The 16839-nt window shown below is 64.0% G+C and overlaps 2 protein-coding genes across 5 annotated transcripts in view; one reads left to right on the top strand and one right to left on the bottom strand.

Moving 5' to 3' along the window:
• Nucleotides 1-7264, top strand: part of MMEL1 (membrane metalloendopeptidase like 1) — a 30066-nt gene extending 22802 nt beyond the window's left edge. The window contains exons 12-24 of one of the 3 annotated variants that reach the window (XM_047728027.1): nt 132-268; nt 643-736; nt 1977-2105; nt 2564-2662; nt 3145-3228; nt 3545-3648; nt 3926-3984; nt 4383-4502; nt 5399-5532; nt 5652-5717; nt 6250-6345; nt 6752-6828; nt 6916-7261. In XM_047728027.1, coding sequence (XP_047583983.1) covers nt 132-268; nt 643-736; nt 1977-2105; nt 2564-2662; nt 3145-3228; nt 3545-3648; nt 3926-3984; nt 4383-4502; nt 5399-5532; nt 5652-5717; nt 6250-6345; nt 6752-6828; nt 6916-7015 — 1299 coding nt within the window. In that variant the 3' untranslated portion in view covers nt 7016-7261. Of the gene's footprint in view, nt 1-131; nt 269-642; nt 737-1976; nt 2106-2563; nt 2663-3144; nt 3229-3544; nt 3649-3925; nt 3985-4382; nt 4503-5398; nt 5533-5651; nt 5718-6249; nt 6346-6751 lie in introns of all 3 variants that reach the window. The other 2 variants (XM_047728026.1, XM_047728025.1) reach the window with 2 other exon arrangements.
• Nucleotides 7265-8361: 1097 nt separating this feature from the next.
• PRXL2B (peroxiredoxin like 2B) lies at nt 8362-11316 on the bottom strand. 2 transcript variants are annotated; one of them, XM_047728235.1, is made up of 7 exons: nt 11166-11316; nt 10792-10996; nt 10174-10225; nt 9598-9661; nt 9438-9513; nt 9041-9159; nt 8362-8539 (listed from the first exon to the last, which is right to left on the bottom strand). In XM_047728235.1, exons 1-7 carry the CDS (start codon nt 11226-11228, stop codon nt 8513-8515), a joined length of 606 nt encoding a protein of 201 aa, XP_047584191.1. In that variant the 5' UTR covers nt 11229-11316; the 3' UTR covers nt 8362-8512. The 2 variants fall into 2 exon arrangements, with proteins under 2 accessions (XP_047584191.1, XP_047584192.1); XM_047728236.1 differs by lacking the exon at nt 8362-8539 and having other exon boundaries at nt 9051-9127.
• Between the last annotated feature and the right edge of the window lie 5523 nt (nt 11317-16839).

Genomic DNA, 16839 nt, shown 5'->3' on the forward strand with positions numbered 1-16839 from the left:
CCCCTGATTCTGATCATCTGTGCCTTCTCTCTTGTTCTCTGAATATTCTTTGGTGGGAGCTGGATTTTCTGGATGCCCAGGAGCTATGTCTACCTCTCTGTCTCTCCCTCTTCTCTGCCCGCCTTCCGCAGGGGTTTAACTGGACGCTCTTCATTCAATCTGTGCTGTCCTCTGTCAAAATCAAGCTGCTACCAGATGAAGAAGTAGTGGTCTACGGCATCCCCTACCTCCAGAACCTTGAAGACATCATCGACGTCTACTCAGCCAGGTGAGGACCCAGGGAAGGGCCCAGAGGCTTCAGCATCCCCGCCTCTGTCCCCCCCGCCCCGCCCCTGCAGCTTCTCCTGACAGGAGAGGACTCCCGGGGGCATTTACTCAGGGAGTGAGGGACAGGAGCGGGTCAATGTTCGTGGCCGACAGAGCCTTAGAGAGAGATGCGAACCCTCCTCGAGGTGTCTCAAGCGCCCGGGAGCAGATAGGCTGGATCTGGGGCTTGTCCTCGAGGCTGTCCCCACCACCCTGCTTGCGGCGAGCTCTCTGCTTGGCTCAGAACCTGTCGACCAAGAGCCCATAAGACCAGTAATCTCTCTGGGCACATAGCATGCCCCTGTTCCATACCCACGCTCTGCCCCCCACCCTCAGGACTGTGCAGAACTACCTGGTCTGGCGTCTGGTGCTGGACCGCATCAGCAGCCTGAGCCAGCGATTCAAGGAGGCACGGGCCAACTACCGCAAGGTGAGACCCCGCAGAGGCAGCTCCTGCTCTGTCCTGCCACTGGCTCGCTCGGTTTACGGTACGGAGCGCCCGCTGTGGGCCAAACACCAACGTCCCCCCTGGGGTCAGAGCCATGAAAGAGCCTAACGAGGTACCTGCCCTCTGGGGACCGTCGACAAACTAGAAGTCCGCTCCTTCAAAAGCGCAAGTAGAACAGCAGGAGAAGGGACAGGACAGAAGAGCCTCTCTGTGAAGGTGACGCTGGAGACCTTGAGAAGAGAGTGATGGGGGCAGATCCCCAAGGCAGGGAACACCGCGGGGCCACGTGAGGGAAAGGACAATGAGGTCAGGGAGAGAGATGGGGCCAGCAATCACGGGACCGATGCAGGGGTTCCCCACGCCCTGAAAGTTGCCGAGGCGGTAACAGTGGCACCCACAAGCTGGTGTCCTGCCGGCACGGTCATTCCGGCTGCTCTAGAGGTGGAGTAGGGTACAGTCAGGGCAGAGCAGGGGACCCACTGGGAAGCCCTGTGGTCTCGGTGGCTCTTCTGGGACAATGATCCGAGGGGGCATGGAATCAGAGTGGAGACAGGTGCCATCATCCAGGTGGGGTGACAGGTTGGACCAGGACATCAGCAGCAGACAGAGGGGCCTACGGCAGACAGTTGAGGTACAAATGGGGGAGGGGGCAAGGGAGTCAGGGGGACTCTGGTTCTTTGCTAGAGAATGGGATGGGCAGAAGTCCTCCAGCGCATCAGGAAAACATGGCAGAGCAGTTGGGGGCAAGTCTGGACCCCTGCTTGTCATGCTGGGTTGGAGACATGACTGACTAAGCATCTCCTCTCTGGTCATGGGAAAACTGGGGGCCGCAGAGCTGGGGGGCTTGCAGCTGAGCTGGATCAGGCCCCCAGGACCTCCAGCGTCAACACGACCCTGTGCTTTCGGGTGGGGCTAGAGTCCTTGTGGTCAGAATCTGGCCAGACAGCCAGGCCAGGGTGGCAAGACCAGGGGCGAGGAGGCACTGGGGGCTGAGTCGGGCCCTACCACGCCCCAGGATAAAGGCACAACCCAGAGCCTGGGTCGGGAGCCTCCCCCGAAAACTGCGGGCTCCGTCCTGCCCACACCTGTGGCTAGCCCTCAGAGGGGGCTCTGAGTTCCTCTGTGCCCCCACTGGCTCCTGGGCTCCCCGAGGCTGAGGACAGGGAAGCAGGTGCTGGTAAAGGCAGCAGAGAGTGAGTGTGACTGTGACCGGCCGCCGCAGGCGCTGTACGGCACGACGGTGGAGGAGGTACGCTGGCGGGAGTGTGTCAGCTACGTCAACAGCAACATGGAGAGCGCCGTGGGCTCCCTCTACGTCAGGGAGGCCTTCCCCGGAGACAGCAAGGACTCGGTGGGTGCTCCGTCCCTGTCCATGGTCCATGGCCCGGGTCCAGGTGCTTCTCCCCGCAGGGACGCTGACCCACTGTGGCGGGGGGGGGTGTCCCAGCCCCACGTGGTGACTCCTGGCTCCCGGGGTGGTCAGCCCAAGGGCCCCCCAGATGCCCGTGTGTGCTCAGGGATCTTAGGAGCTCACATGTGCCCGGCGCCCCTCCCATGGGGAGGCCAGAGGCCCTACCCCCAACCTTATAGGCCTGTCGGGGAAAAGGAATGGATCCTACAGGCTCGGAGTCCAGGGGTGGGCAGGTCCCAGGCCCACCCAGGTGAAATATCGACAGCCATGACCCCTGCCCCATGGGGATCATCCCTCATCCCCACCCCAATGCCACAGCAGGGACGGGGCTCTGGACCCGACTCCTGCAGAGACCCCAAAGCTGGTTGTGCAGGACAAGGGCCATGCACTCCCCCCAGGTCAGAGAGCTCATCAACAAGGTGCGGGCGGTGTTTGTGGAGACCCTGGACGAGCTGGGCTGGATGGACGAGGCATCCAAGAAGAAGGCCCAGGAGAAGGTGGGCGGGTGGCTGGAGCCCCGAGGACTTCCCGCCAGGAGAGGGCAGCCCCAGCGTGGGCTCCCAGGGTGACCATCATCACACCCGCTTCATAGATGAAGACACCGAGGCTAGGTGTGGCTTGCCCAGAAAGAGGCTGTGGGCAGAGGCGGGACCCGAAGCCAACTATGGGAGACCCCCCGCAGCACCCCGGGAACAGGGGTGGGTGGCCATGGCCTCGGAGCAGAAGCCCCTCTGGGCCAGTGTGACAAAGGGAAGCTGAGCCCCTCTGCCCAGCCCTCACCCCGTCACACCCTGGCTGGCTGTCAGGCAGACCTTCTGCCTGGCGCTGAGTTGGTCCACATCTGTCCCCATTAAACCTCCCCACAGCTGGCATGGAGGGCCACGTCCCTGAGCCCCTTGCCCACAGGGCAGTGCAGCGAGGGGCAGAGCCAGGGTCCCTGTGGTGGGGCAGGCACAGACTGGCCGGATGTCCTCCCCAGGCCATGCACATCCGGGAGCAGATCGGGTACCCAGACTACATCCTGGAGGAGGGGAACAAGCATCTCGACGACGAGTACTCCAATGTGCGCCCCGCCTGCGGGCCCAGGGGCCTTCAGAGCCTCCCTGTCCCCTCACCCCACCCCTATGGGCCCCCGACCCAGTCCTGCGAACCAGGAGTCTCCAGGGCCCCCGCAGGCGGTGCCGGCACTAACCCGGCCCCTCCCTGGGTGGGCCCCTCCGGAGTCAGACGGGGAGACCCAAGCCACCAAAGGCCCCCTCCCCCACCCGCACCCAGAGCCCGCTGGCCTCGCAGGGGACTACCGGGCCAGCGCCACGGCCTGTCCCCAGCCACTCTTGGCCCCTCCCTCAGCCCCAGCCGTGACCACCCCTCTCCCATAGCTGAACTTCTCTGAGGACCAGTACTTTGAAAATGGTCTTCAGAACCTCAAGGCTGGAGCCCAGCGGAGCCTCAAGAGGCTGCGGGAGAAAGTGGACCAGAACCTGTGAGTGGGGACGGCACACGGGAGCCAGTGGGCTGAGGATGGGGCCAGCTCGGGGCGGGGCGGTGCTGGGTCCGACTCAGAGCCCACCGTGCCTTTGCTTTGGGGCTCGGGGAGGATTCGGATCTGTGGACTGCCCAGACCCCACCCTGGCTGTGGGCGACGCTGGTCTCATGGCACAGCCACTGTGACACGGGCCCAAAGCGAGGCTGAAGCCAGCAGGGGGGCTGGAGGGAGGGCTCGGAGACACGGGCTCCAGGAGACCGCCTGTTCATCACAGCTGGATCATCGGGGCGGCCGTGGTTAACGCGTTCTACTCCCCAAACCGAAACCAGATAGGTACGTTCATGCCCTCTGACCGACCCAGCCCCTCCTTCTGGGGGGAACCTCCAGCCCGTGCCCGGAAGGAGAGAACCTCTCCCCACCGTAGGAACATCACCCATCACCCCAGCTGTGGGGACGTTCCTCTCCTTTGTCTGTGAGCGGTGGGGGGTTCTGAGAGGGGGCTGCGCACCCCGCCCCAAAGGCAGCCGAGAACCATGGGAAGAGTCTGGATCTGCTGCGCACAGGCCCTGGCCCCTCGGCTCCAGGCCCTGACTTTCTTGTCTGGAACGTGGGCCTGTTTGGAGCCCCGCCTCCTGGGCCACGGGGTCCCAAGGCAGGAACCCCAGGAGGGCCGCCCCAAGCTGGCCCATGGGGGTGCGCGCGCTCAGGGCTACCCCCCTGTCCCCGAGCAGTGTTCCCCGCTGGGATTCTGCAGCCTCCTTTCTTCAGCAAGGAGCAGCCCCAGGCCCTGAACTTCGGGGGCATTGGGATGGTGATTGGGCACGAGATCACTCACGGCTTTGACGACAATGGTAGGGAAGCTGCGTGGGGTGCTCAGAGCGACGCGCCAAGTCACACACCCACGCACTCCTCCCCTCTGCACCGAGCCGCAGTCCCGGGAGGGGACTGAGGGACAGGGCCCTTGGGCCATCCAATCAAGCCCTTTAGGATTCAGATGGGGACACTGAAGCCCAGGGCATGGGAAGGACTCGCCAGGTCCCCAGGGGAGCTGTACTGGCAGGACAGGTCTTGAATGGCAGGTCCCAGTTGGGCCTCTTGCTCTAGGCAGAGCCATGGAGGAAGGCACAAGGGCCTGACCCTGCACCCACCTCACTCACTGGCCCTCCCTGCACCTGTGACATGGAGACAGGGACACCATCGCCCAGGTAGCTCGAAGCCGTAGGTCCTGCCCTGGAGCCTGACCGGTGTCATTCCTGGACAGCCAGCATCCTCCAGCCTAGAGATGTACTGACCTGATGTTCCTGCCCCGCACCATGGGCTCGGGACACCTGCCTGGATCTAGTGGCCTGTGACTGTGCACACAGGCTCCCGCTGCAGCCCAACAAGGCTTTCCCACCGGACTTGACCACTTGACCTTTTGAGGGCAGCCTCTTGTCCCCCGCAGGACCACATGCTCCCCTTACCTGGGGTCCAGACAGTTTGGACACCCCAGCAAGGATCTTAAACCCTGAGACCAGACAGCCCAGGCCCTGACCTCGGGGGTGGCACGGGAGACTCCCAAAGCCCCCCTCCCAGGCCCAAGCAGCCCGGTGACATCGAGCTGACCTTTCAAGCAGGCCAGTGTCCTTCCGGGGCCCGCTCCCTGCTCACACGCGCGCTCTAGCTACCGGGGCTCCCCGGAGCACGTGTGGGGAGGCTGGCCCTGGGCAGGGACGGCCGTGTGGGCAGCCCACCTGTGCCCACCCAGGCCGGAACTTCGACAAGAATGGCAACATGCTGGACTGGTGGAGCAACTTCTCGGCCCAGCACTTCCGGAAGCAGTCGGAGTGCATGGTGCGCCAGTACGGGAACTACTCCTGGGATCTGGCGGACAACCAAAACGTGAGCGAGCCCCGGCCGTGCCGCCACCCCCGGAGGACCCCCACCCCAGCCCTGGGCCCCGGGGGAGGCAAGGCGGCTCCGGCCACCACCCCCTCTGCCATCCCGGGTCCTGTGCACAGGTGAACGGCTTCAGCACGCTCGGGGAAAACATCGCCGACAACGGAGGGGTGCGGCAGGCATACAAGGTGGGTCCAAGCAGGGGCCCCTCAAGGACCGGTGCCTCGGTGAGGCAGAGACGGTGCCCTGCCCAAGCCATCGGTCCTGGGAGGCAGCGGGGCCCAGCGGGAGCTGGCCTGGCCACAGGCAGGCAGGCACCTGGCTGTTCTGCCCACTTTTCGCCCCGAACTTAGAGGAGCCTTTGACCTCTGAGGAAGCCGCTGTCCATCTCCATGTGAGACAGTGACACTCCCCACATACCCACCGGCCGCGGCAGCACCCCTACCCCTGCAGCCCCAGGCCCTGGGCCTCGGGAGCTCATTCCGGGTGGGTCCTGCATGGCCGTCTGCCCAAGCCCAGCCAGCGGAGCCTGAGATGACCTCGAGGCCATTAAGGAAGGAGTGACCGTCTCTGGGGGTGCTCAAAGGGCCATAAGCGGCAGAAGCAGGACCTCCACCAGGAGTAGTAGGCCTTGGCGCCGGGACTCCAGAGTCCCTACGGGCCGGTGTGCCCCCGGGAGCGAGGGCAGGCCTGGGCCCAGCTCCTGTCTGGCACCTGCAGGCTTACCTAAAGTGGATGGCAGAAGGTGGCAAGGACCGGCAGCTGCCAGGACTGGAACTCAGCTACGCCCAGCTGTTCTTCATCAACTACGCGCAGGTAGCAGCAGCCCCAGTCCCCACCCGCCGGCCTCCGTGCCCCCCGGGGAACCAGTCGGAGGGCCTCCACTATAGGATGCTTCCAGGGGTGTGGAGAGCGGGCAAGCCAGGCAGAACCAGAACTTACAAGCCTGGAAAGGTTCCTAGAGGAAAAGGATGGCGGGGATTGGAGCCCCGGGGGTTCGGATGGAGCTGGGGTTCCCTTCCCCGCACCCGAGAAGGGGCAGCCTGGGACAGGCGGGATGCCCTCATGCCTAGAAAGAAATGAGACCACAGGCCCGGCCCTGCCACCCCAGGCCCGCCCCAACTGCTCCTGGATCCCCTCAGGGCCCCCTTATTCCTCCGTCCCATCCCCCCAGGGCTGCCTTTCCCCCAAGCCCGCAGCCACGCCCTTCCTGCGCCCACAGGTGTGGTGCGGGTCCTACCGGCCCGAGTTTGCCATACAGTCCATCAAGACCGATGTGCACAGCCCCCTGAAGTACAGGCAAGTAGCCCCCGCTACCCGCGGGCAGACCCCCACCCCCAGCCCGCGCACCCAGGGAGGCCGGCTCAGGCCCCCGGTCGCCCTCAGGGTGCTGGGCTCGCTGCAGAACCTGGCGGCCTTCGCGGAAGCCTTCCACTGCGCCCAGGGCACCCACATGCACCCGCAAGAGCGCTGCCGCGTCTGGTAGCCATGGGCGAGCCACACTGCGTGGCCCAAGCGCACCCGCCGCCCGAGGCCGGGCGTCCCTTCCGTGCGCCGCCGGAGCAGCGGGCGAGGCCAGCACGCATCCCGCCCCGCGCCCAGAGCGCAGCCGCGGCCCCCGGGAGAGCGGCGCGTCCGGGGCCCTCCGCACTGGAGGCCAGGGCTGCTGCGCCCGGCCCCGTAGACCTGTTTAACTGTCCGCACCCGCTCTCCGAAGCGACCTTGTCAGCTGTCCATGCGCTTCAGCCTTGAGCTAAGTAAACGCTTCAAAGAAGTCAGTGGCCTTGTCTGTTCAGGAGGGCCCCGGAGGCAGTCAGGGTGGCAGTCCCCCAGGCCAGAAGCACTGGCTGCTCGTGGCCTAAGTTGTGGCCTCGGGCAGAGCAGCAGCCAGGAGGGGAAACAGCAGGGTACCATGTGGACGGGGTACCACTCCTGCTGACCGTCCCCGGGGCCCCGGGCTGTGGGCACAGCAGTGACCAGGATATCTCCAAATACTGGCCCTCTGCAATCCCCCTTTCAGAGGGGAGGAAGGGCTGCTGAGGTTGGCAGGTGGGCCAAGGGGACTAGGGAGCCACAGCTCAGAACTGAGACCAGCTTTTATGTAACTAGAGGCCAGTGGAGGAGTTAAACCTCACAGGGACATTGTCACCTGCCCTGGGTGTTTAAATGACCCCCCAAGAGAAGGACTGAATGGGCAGGGGGGATAAAGTGGGAGGAAGCTGGGAGGCCAGCTAGGAGGTCACTGTGGTCACCAAGGCCAGGCCAGGGGGGACGGGAGGTGCTGAGACGGTCATCTGAACCCACCAGACGGGAGAGCCCCTGACAAGGGTGGCGGGGGCAGGTTTCCACTCTGGACACGTTAGGCTCCAGTGCCTGTTGCACGTGCCAAGGAGTGGCACTGGGGGAGCCAGGTGAACCAGCTGGGCCAAGACTCCCCCCGGCCCGCCACCCCCAGCAGGGGGCAAATGACCCATGCCATCAGGGAAGGTTCTTCGTCTCCCTAAGTCCCACTGTCCACCACGCCCCAGCAGCTGGACGAGACCACCTCCTCCCCGGAACCCAGCAGACATGAGCACTGAGCCCGACCCCTCCAGGCTGGGCTCTCTCCTGGGGAGTTCCCGATCCCACCCTTAGCTCCCGCACCCCAGGCCTGTCCTCAGATCCCTGACTCTCCTGTGCCACAGGCCTTACATCACCAGGGAGGCTGCAGGGGCATTTCCAGCACTCCCCACGTCCTCCCAGGGAAGCCTGCGGACCACTGACCGCCCTGCTGGCCGAGGGGGTGGCGGGAATCAACAGAGATAGAGGAGTCAAGGACTCGGGGCTCAGAGCCAACGAGGAAACCTGGTTTAATGCTCACGGCCATCCTGGGACCCAGCAGAGCTTAGTGCCCCAGTCCAGCCGTCCCGGGAAGACTCTTCACATCCGCTCCCAGCATGCCTGAGCCAGCAGCTGCCTCGAGATCCCCAGAGGCCTCAGGGGTTCACCCTGTGCACACTTCTTCGTCACACTGTGGAGCAGCAGAGGCCCCGTCAGGCCGGCCAGCCATCCCGGAGTCAAGGGCAGCTGCTCCCACCCACCAGCTGTCTGGGGCCCAAGTGCTGGACACTTCCCTCATTCGGGCACAGGAGGCCAGCCCCCAGGACCTCACTGATGCTGGCTATGGTCACCTGGGATGAGCCCTGCCCCCCCCCCCCCCCGCCACTGAGGCTTAGAGGACAGGCGGCTTGTCTGCCCCGCACCCCTGGGTAGACGACTGTCGTCTGGGGAGGACCCTGCTGTGCCCACGGGTCCAGCCAGCCTGCCCCCGGTTCCCCAGTGCTCTTAGCCTATTACCCCTCTGCAGACTGGGGTGACAGTGACATCCTGGGCTGCCACGAGCGCAAAATGACCTGAAGCCTGCAAGGTCCAGCCTAACACCTGGCCACACCCAGCGCTCAACCCAGGGAAGGTGGGTGTGCGTAACGGGCTGTTCTCAGCAGGCAGTGCCCGCCCCCAGGCCCAAGCTCACCTGGGGCAACTCACTGGCACAGCCCTCCGCAGAGAGGCCCAGGGCCTGCAGGATGCGCTCCTGGGGAACATAGTCGCCTGGGGACTTCTGAACGAAGTGTAGCAACACTCTGTCACCACCTACAGCAGTGGGAGGCAGTCAGGGTACCCCTGCAGGCCAGGAGGACAGGGCAGCCCTCGTTGTCCGTGACCCCACCTGGCTGTCCTGACCAATGGGCCATTCTGACCACGCCCCACCCAGCTAAGCCAAGAACCTCGTCACCCCACAGAGAAGACTGGACAAGAGAAACAAAGCCGAGGAAGGGAGGAGGAGGGTCAGGGCACATGGCCAACTTCAGCAAGGCCTTCCCACCCCGTGGGACCAGGCACTGGTCTCTGACACCCCTTCCCCAGCCCACCTTTGGTAACTACCAACAGCCCTCCGCTCTGTAGCAGGTCCCCAGACAGGTTCCCCTGGATGCCGACAGCTTTGGCCTGGAGGGAGGGAAGCAGGTCCAGGTCAGCCCTAGAGGGAAGTCCCACCACCCCAAGTCCCACCCAGCCTTGGCGGGCACAAACCTTGAGGGCCACATCACGCACGGGCTTCCCCAGGGCAGCCGGCACGATGCTCAAGCTGTTGTACCTGCGAAGGGACAGCTGGCTTGTTCAGGCTCTGGCTCCTCTCTGAAGCCCCAGCGCCTGTCCCCAGACTCTACACGGTGCACAGACCACTTCACGCAAGCGAGCTTCACCTCATCTCACCAGGGACTCAGGGGCCCTGGGGCAGCCAGGCCAGCAACCGGCCAGAGCTGGAGGGCACCCAGCCCGGGGTCAGCAGGTCTGGGGCCCCACAGAAGATCTGGGGAGGGTGGCCTGGCCCCCAGGCTGGGCGAGCGGGGAGGAGGTGGCTCAGCTTGTGCCACTAATCAGGCAGAGTGACAAGCATATGACCCAGGCACTGGAGGGGCTCTGATGGCTCCAGGCCCCCTCTGCAGCCTGCCCGGGCTTGATCTTGGGTGAGAAGCCGAACCCACAGTACTAACAGCCCCCAGGAGACAGCCCTGCAGGACCAGCTGAGCAGTGGATGCCACCAGAGCTGCATGCCCGGGAAGAGGCCAGCAGGGAGAGGGTGAGGAGGCAGTGTCCCCCACTCACCGCCTGAAGCCCAGCTCCTTGTAGAACTGCTTGCTCTCATCCAGGTAGAGCTCTGGAAAGCAAAGGCCCCAGGGGTGCTCTCAGGCCCAGCCACCACCTGGCCCACCCTCCTGCACCCGGCCCACGTCTGCCTTCTTGCCCAGCCGGGACAGGGAGGAGGAGAGAGGAGCAGAGGGGAGCTGAGTGTCCCCAATGCTAGAGAAGGGATGGAGACCCAGAGGGACAGAGAAAGGGAGGAGCGGGACTCATCTGGACCTTGCCCCTTGACCCAGAGCTCTGGGAGGGCAAATCCTGAGAGCCAGGGAAAGGAGGCTAGCTGTGTGGGAGTGTGGGGGCAAGCAGCAGCCTTGTCCCAGCTGCTGCTTCAGGCTCCTGGGGAGGAGGTGAGTACCCAAGGCCAGCGTCAGCACCAGGCTGTGCCACTGTGCCCAGCGGAAGGGGCGTCATGGTTGGAGGAGCGGGTAAGGGCAGCAGGTGGAGAAACAGGGAAAGACGACTGGAGGTCCTGGAGCAGGAAGGGCCAGGGCTGGGCAAGGAGGGGATGGCCAATGCCCGAGCTTGAGGGGGCGTCTAGGGCAGCTGGCCGGCTCCAGCTGTGGGAGAGGAGAGCACAGGCACCTCCTGAGAAGTAGCCCCCGTCCAGAAACTCCTGCAGGCCCAGGGCCTCGGGCCCCACGCCCACCAGGCGCACGCCGTGCCGGTCCAGTAGCCCCCTGAGGCTGCTGAGGTCCCGGGCGATCCAGCGACACACGGAGCAGCCGAAGCGCCGCAGGCCGGCCACCACGCACGCCTGCTCGCGCCACAGACTCCGCAGCTCCACTGCCTGCGTCGGGTGGACAAGGGGTTCCGCTGGACCACTGCCCACGAGCATCCGCGCCCCCAGCCCCACCACGACCCACCCGGGGCCCCGACGCCGGTCCAGGATGCCGTTGCCATGGCGCACGGGCAGGTGCCAGGTGCCCACCCGCCGTCCCGCTCTCGTCTGGCCTCACCTCCCCGGTCACCGCATGCTTCAGGACGCACGCGCCCACGCGGGCAAGGTCGACAGCGCTCATGTCTTCCTGCCACCCCCCTCCCCTGCGCCCCGCTCCGCCGCGACCTCGCTACTGGCCGGCTTAGCCACACCCCTCCCCGCAGGCCACGCCCCCAGCCCGCGACCCAGTCCCGGCAGGCCTGCCGGCCCCGCCCCACCCCGCCAAGTGACGTGTTTTGCATATGCATAAGCCGATCGGCCAATGGCGTCCCTGCGATGGGGGAGCAGCGCGGTCGGGCGCGGGCACGCGGTGCGCCTGCGCACAGAGCGGCGTCGCCAGGGCGCGGCCCCGCAGGGGGAACCGGTTCTGCGGGGGAGCGCGCGGGGTCCGGGGTCGGAGGTCCCGGGGCGAGCGGCTTGCCGGGCAGGGTCGAGGCGATCGGAGTGAGCGCCCGTGTCGCGGCCCTGCGCGCCCGGCCGCGGTCCTGCGGTCCTGCGGTCCTCGCTCTTACTTCGACCTGAGACTCCCCGCGCACGCCCCGGTCCCGCAGCGCCTGTGCGGGTGTCCCCCCGCCTTAGCTCCGGGACATGGCCTCCGGGCGGCGCGGGCCCGGGATCGAACGACGCTGTGCTGCGGCCGCGCCGCTGAGAGCCCGGTCACCCCCGATCACCCGGTTTACCGATGACGGACGGTGACACCGGGGACTTCGCCCCAAAAACGGCCCCCCGGCGGACGTCCGCCCTGACCCGGGGCTTCTGCGTTCGGCTCGCTCCCAGGTCCCAGGGAGCCTCCAGGGCCTGGACCAGGCTGCAGAGCCAAGAGGGCGGATGCCTCCACTGCGGCGGGGAGAGGGAGCCCCGCCCTCCATATCCGGGCCCAGGACAGGGGCTGCTGCCCTCCTTGCAGGTCTGCGGATGGAAGGTGCCAGCCGGCTGGAGCGGCGGAGGGCAGGCGTCCAGCCCCCGTCTCCCACGGACAGCGTTCGTGTCCGGTACTAAGGCAGGAGGGGCAGAGAGACGAAGGAGACCACCGGGGAAGGAAGAATCCGGGTCGGCCCACGGCTCCAGAGCCGGGGAGTGCAGCCCCCAGAGGCCAGGAATGGTGCTGTGAGGAGGGGGCTGCCAGCCCTGGGGAGCGGGAACCCCACAACGGAGGCAGCCAGTTTCAGGGACAGCCCTAGAAGGAGGAGGTCAGGGACCCTTGCATCTCTCTCTAGGGCTGCTGGCGCTGGAGCTTCAAGGAGGCTGCAGGCAGGGGAGGAGGAGACGGGTTTGCCGCCCCAGGCCGGACCGAGCAGGGGGCCCATGGGCGTCCTCGGAGACCGACTTTACCAAGGCGACTGGAGGCCTGGGAGTGGGCCTGGGGCTTTTACTGAGTGGTGAGCAGGAGAACGCAGCCCCTGCCCCTGGGATCCCCGCAGCCACCCCCAGAGTCCCAGCCTCTCCGAGTGGGTGGGCCTCAGCACGCCCATTGCAGAGGTGGGGTCTCACCCGCAGGCCGAGTCCCAGGTCAGAGTCCCACAGGAGCGCGTTCCCTCCGCACGCCTCGCTCCGGGTCGCTGCTCATTGTTTCAGAAGGACCCGAGGTGCTCACGGGACTCCTCCCTCCCAGCGGGCATGGGGTCACCCTTGGCAGGCTGGGCGATAGCCCACGCGCCCCGAGAGCATGAGGCGTGTCCCTGGCCTCTTGGAGCAAAGAGGGGCAGGTCCAGACCATCTCCAAGGTCACCCTGCTCAACTAGTTCAACCCAGTACCCGCAGAGCGGACGTCTTGACGGTCCGGCAGACCCCCTGCCCCTGGCCTTGCTGGTCCCCGGCCATCCGGCAGAGGGAGGGTCCCCACGAAGGGTCCCAGCAGGACCCGCAGGGGACGATGGCCAGCGGGCCGCTCGCGGGACACGAAGCTGCCCCGTGAGTGCTGGTCGGCCAGATGGGCAAGCGAGGGGGGAGTCGGGCGCATCTCAGGCCGGGCAGCGTCCCCTGTAAAGTCAGACTCGGGAACGGGGCCGCACGCCCCCCTTGGACGTGGTCTGTTCGGCGATCTGTCAAGTGACATCCAGTGACCGTGTGGAAATGAGAAGGCAGACTGCGGCCGTCCTGTGTGTCCCTGGTGACAACAAGGGGTGACCGTCCAGGGTGGGGGCTCCCTCTGACAGGCCCTCGGGTGTCGGGGCATGGCCTGTGCTCGTGGGGTCTGGTGGGTCTCCCAAGGGCCTGGGTCCCGCCAGACCCCCGCCCTGCCTCGGAGGCTGTGCTGGGTTGGTCCTGGGGACCGGTCAGCCCCCACCCCACCCCCCCGGGACTTCACCCCTGCCTGCTTCCTTCCCTGGCACGAAGGCTGTCCTCCTCAGTGTCCCCAGGAACTGGGATTAGGTAGTGACCCCCGGGCCCATGGTGCCAAGGTCAGGACAAGGAAGGGGCTCAAGGTCGGTCCACGCTGGGCCACCAGCAGTCAGCTACTGAGGGGGTGGTTCCTGGTCCTGGTGAGGGCTCGACCTCAGGATCTGATGGGGACCTGCCCGGGGCCCGTGGAACTGGATACCCACAGCCGGGTCGGGATGGGTCTGCTGGGAGGAAAGCCGCCACAGGTAATGGATTTGCAGCCTCACGGATGAGGGAAGTCAGAGGGTTTCATGCCCATCGCATGAGCCCCGGGGCTGAACGGGGACGTGGGAGCCATGGGGCTCCAGGGGAGACTCCTCAGGACACGTCCCATCTGAGGCATCAGCAGGGGTGCGCTGCCTCTCGCCAGCCCCCCCGCCTGCGTCTTGGGGCCCCAGGCACGTGGGGGTCCCCCACCCCAAGCTGCCCACAAGGTCACCACCTCGGGGGGCCGCAGTGGTATGGGGAAGCCCAGGTGGGGAGAGCCCCTTCTGCATGGGGAGATTAGGGTTAGGGTCTGAGCACTGTCTGCACTCCAGAGACCCGGGGCCAGGCCCTGTTGCTTTTTCTTTTTTTTTTTTTTAATTTAAGGTTTTATTTATTTATTTGACAGAAAGAGAGAGAGAGATCACAAGCCGGCAGAGAGGCAGGCAGAGAGAGGAGGAAGCAGGCTCCCTGATGAGTAGAGAGCCTGATGTGGGGCTCGATCCCAGGACCCTGGGATCATGACCTGAGCCAAAGGCAGACACTTAACGACTGAGCCACCCAGGCACCCCTCTTCTTCTTTTTAATAATTTTTTTTAAAGATTTTATTTACTTATTTGACAGAGAGAGAGATCACAAGTAGGCAGAGAGGCAGGCAGAGAGAGAGGAGGAAGCAGGCTCCCTGCTGAGCAGAGAGCCCGATGCGGGGCTCGATCCCACGACCCTGAGATCATGACCCGAGCCGAAGGCAGAGGCTTAACCCACTGAGCCACCCAGGCGCCCTGCCCTGTTGCTTTCTGAGCCCACTGACCCACCTGCCCGTCTGTGAGATGGGAGCAGGAATGAACCAGCCCAGCCCCATCCTGGGGACAGGTGCGGTGTGGACAGTAGGTGCAGCTCAGGGAAAGCAAAATGTCACTCTCACCCTGGGTGGGAGCACTGAAGGTGCTCCCCCTCCCACGGGGAGGGATCCCTCGTGCTGAGCTCTGCTCAGGAATGTGTAGGTGGAAACCAGCCCCCCCATCCCTGACAGAGGGCACTGCGTGGGAGACGGGGTCCTTTGGGGGGCCGGTCACCCTGCTTCAGTAGACGCTGTGACAGGGAGCAGGAAAGCAGGAGGGCTCCTCTTGTGGCCTTGGTGCCGGTGCTGGAGGGGAGCAGCCGGGGGGCTCCCCGGGTGTCAGGGTAGCCGAGGAGACGCAGACGCACAATTGGGAGGGGGGGCAGCTCTACAGCAAAGTCAGGGGGTCGCAAGGGACAGGGAGGCCAGGAGAATCTCCTCAGCCAGAACGGAGTGGGGCTCACTGAGTGGGGCAGGAGGAACTGTGCCCACGGCTGTGCCTCTGTGGTCCCGCCTGGTGGCCTCCCCCTCCCTTTGCGAGCTCTTCTGCCTTGTGGTCACCTCCTGCCTCCTGCACAGCTGGCCCCGCGCCCCTTTCTCCCATCCCTGTGGGCTCCTGTGGGGTCCTGGCCATAGGCAGCTTGACCCCGACAAAGCCCGGGAGGGACAGACTGAACCGACTGCAGCAGCCAAGCCTCCCTCGTGAAGCCCCAGTTTCTCTTTCCCTTTCAATTTAGACGAGGCAGGTTCCGGGTTGAATGCGAGCTGGGCCTGCTGGCAGGGGTGCTGGGACAGCAGCCAGGGAATGAGGGGTCCTGAAGAGGGACATGGAGCCTCCTGGAGGCTGGGAGCCGCCCCCCTGCAGCCGGGCACCCAAGCCTGATGCCCTGAGCCAGGTGAGTCCCGGAGCCTGTGTGTGTGTGTGTGTGTGTCCGTGTCCCAGCGCTTCCTGGTGTCCCTGTCCTGACTCCCGAGGTGCCCAGCTCTCTCCGCGGACCCTGCCCTGGGCTCCATCTGCTCCTGATCCCACATGGGCTTTTGTCCCCCAGCATTGTCGCTCTGGGCTCACCCAGCCCCTGGCCCCTGTGCCCGTGCCCTGTTCCCACAGTTTGGGAGATCAGCTTGACATAGGCCACACCCACCAGCCCCTGATGTGCTCCTCCAGGCCAGGAGCCACCTTTGTCTCCAAGCCCTGCTCACCTCCAGCCCTCTGAGCCTCTGCTTGCCCATCTGTAGGACAGGCTTGTGGGTACCTACCATGGGCTGGGTGACACTGGATGGACCACGAATGTAGCGTGATATCAATGACTGTCACACTGGGAAGTCATTTCTAAATTGGAGTTGTTTTGCTCAACAAATTAAAAATTAATTTTTTTTAATTTTTAAAATTAAATTTTATTTTTATTTTTGTTTTTTTAATTTTTAAAAATTAAAAATTACTTTTTAACTTGTCATCAAAAAGTATATTTTGAGGGGCACCTGGATGACTCAGTTGGTTAAGCCTCTGCCTCAGCTCAGGTCATGATCTCAGGGTCCTGGGACTGAGCCCCATGTCAGTGCTCTGCTCAGCGGGGAGTCTGGCTTCTTCCCCTCTACCCCTCCTACCTGCTTGTGCCCCCCGCCCCGCTTTCTCTCCCTCCCAAATAAAATAAAATCTAAAAAAATAAAGAGTATACTTGGCAGGATGATTTGAGAGTATGTAAATATCCTGTTTCTCTGGAAACTTTCTGGGAAATCGGGACAAGCAAGGACAGCTGCATGGATGAACATGTTTGGGGGAGATACTTTGCGGCTGTGTAAGCACGCTGTTCTCGACTGCTCTTGACTGAACAAGGGTGATCAGCTGGAAGCAGGAGAACTCCCCTTGCATTCATTCATTCGCGCGCCATCATGCATTGACGTCATGGAGGGCTTTATGGTTCCACTTTTATCCACTGAGTTTTAATCTATTACTCTTACATGTTTTGGTCTCCAAATTGTCCCAAATTTTTCCAGCCAGAGACCCTTTATCCTGGCTTATGGATTTTTTTGACTTACTCCTACCAATCCATAGCTCTCCATTAATTTCTGGCCCAACAGAATGTGCCCAGCTCTCTGGGTCTTACCCAGCCCCAGTCCTGGGAGTAGACATTTCCCCAAGAAACCCAAATTATTTTTACAAAGAATGGATTTTTTCAATTTTATTTAAATTCAATTAATTAAAATATACTATATTATTGGTTATCAGAGGTAGAGGTCAGTGATTCATCAGCTGCGTACAACACCC

The sequence above is a fragment of the Lutra lutra genome, chromosome 4 (assembly GCF_902655055.1).
Source record: "Lutra lutra chromosome 4, mLutLut1.2, whole genome shotgun sequence".
NCBI lineage: Eukaryota > Metazoa > Chordata > Mammalia > Carnivora > Mustelidae > Lutra > Lutra lutra.

Excerpts from the sequence above, each read along its gene's own strand:
- PRXL2B (XM_047728235.1), bottom strand. The coding sequence starts at position 11,228 with ATGAGCGCTGTCGACCTTGCCCGCGTGGGCGCGTGCGTCCTGAAGCAT. Across the intron at positions 9,160-9,437 it reads GCTGTTGGTAGTTACCAAAG|GTGGTGACAGAGTGTTGCTA; the intron begins GTGGGCTGGGGA and ends CCACTGCTGTAG. Across the intron at positions 8,540-9,040 it reads GTGCCAGTGAGTTGCCCCAG|TGTGACGAAGAAGTGTGCAC; the intron begins GTGAGCTTGGGC and ends GCTGCTCCACAG.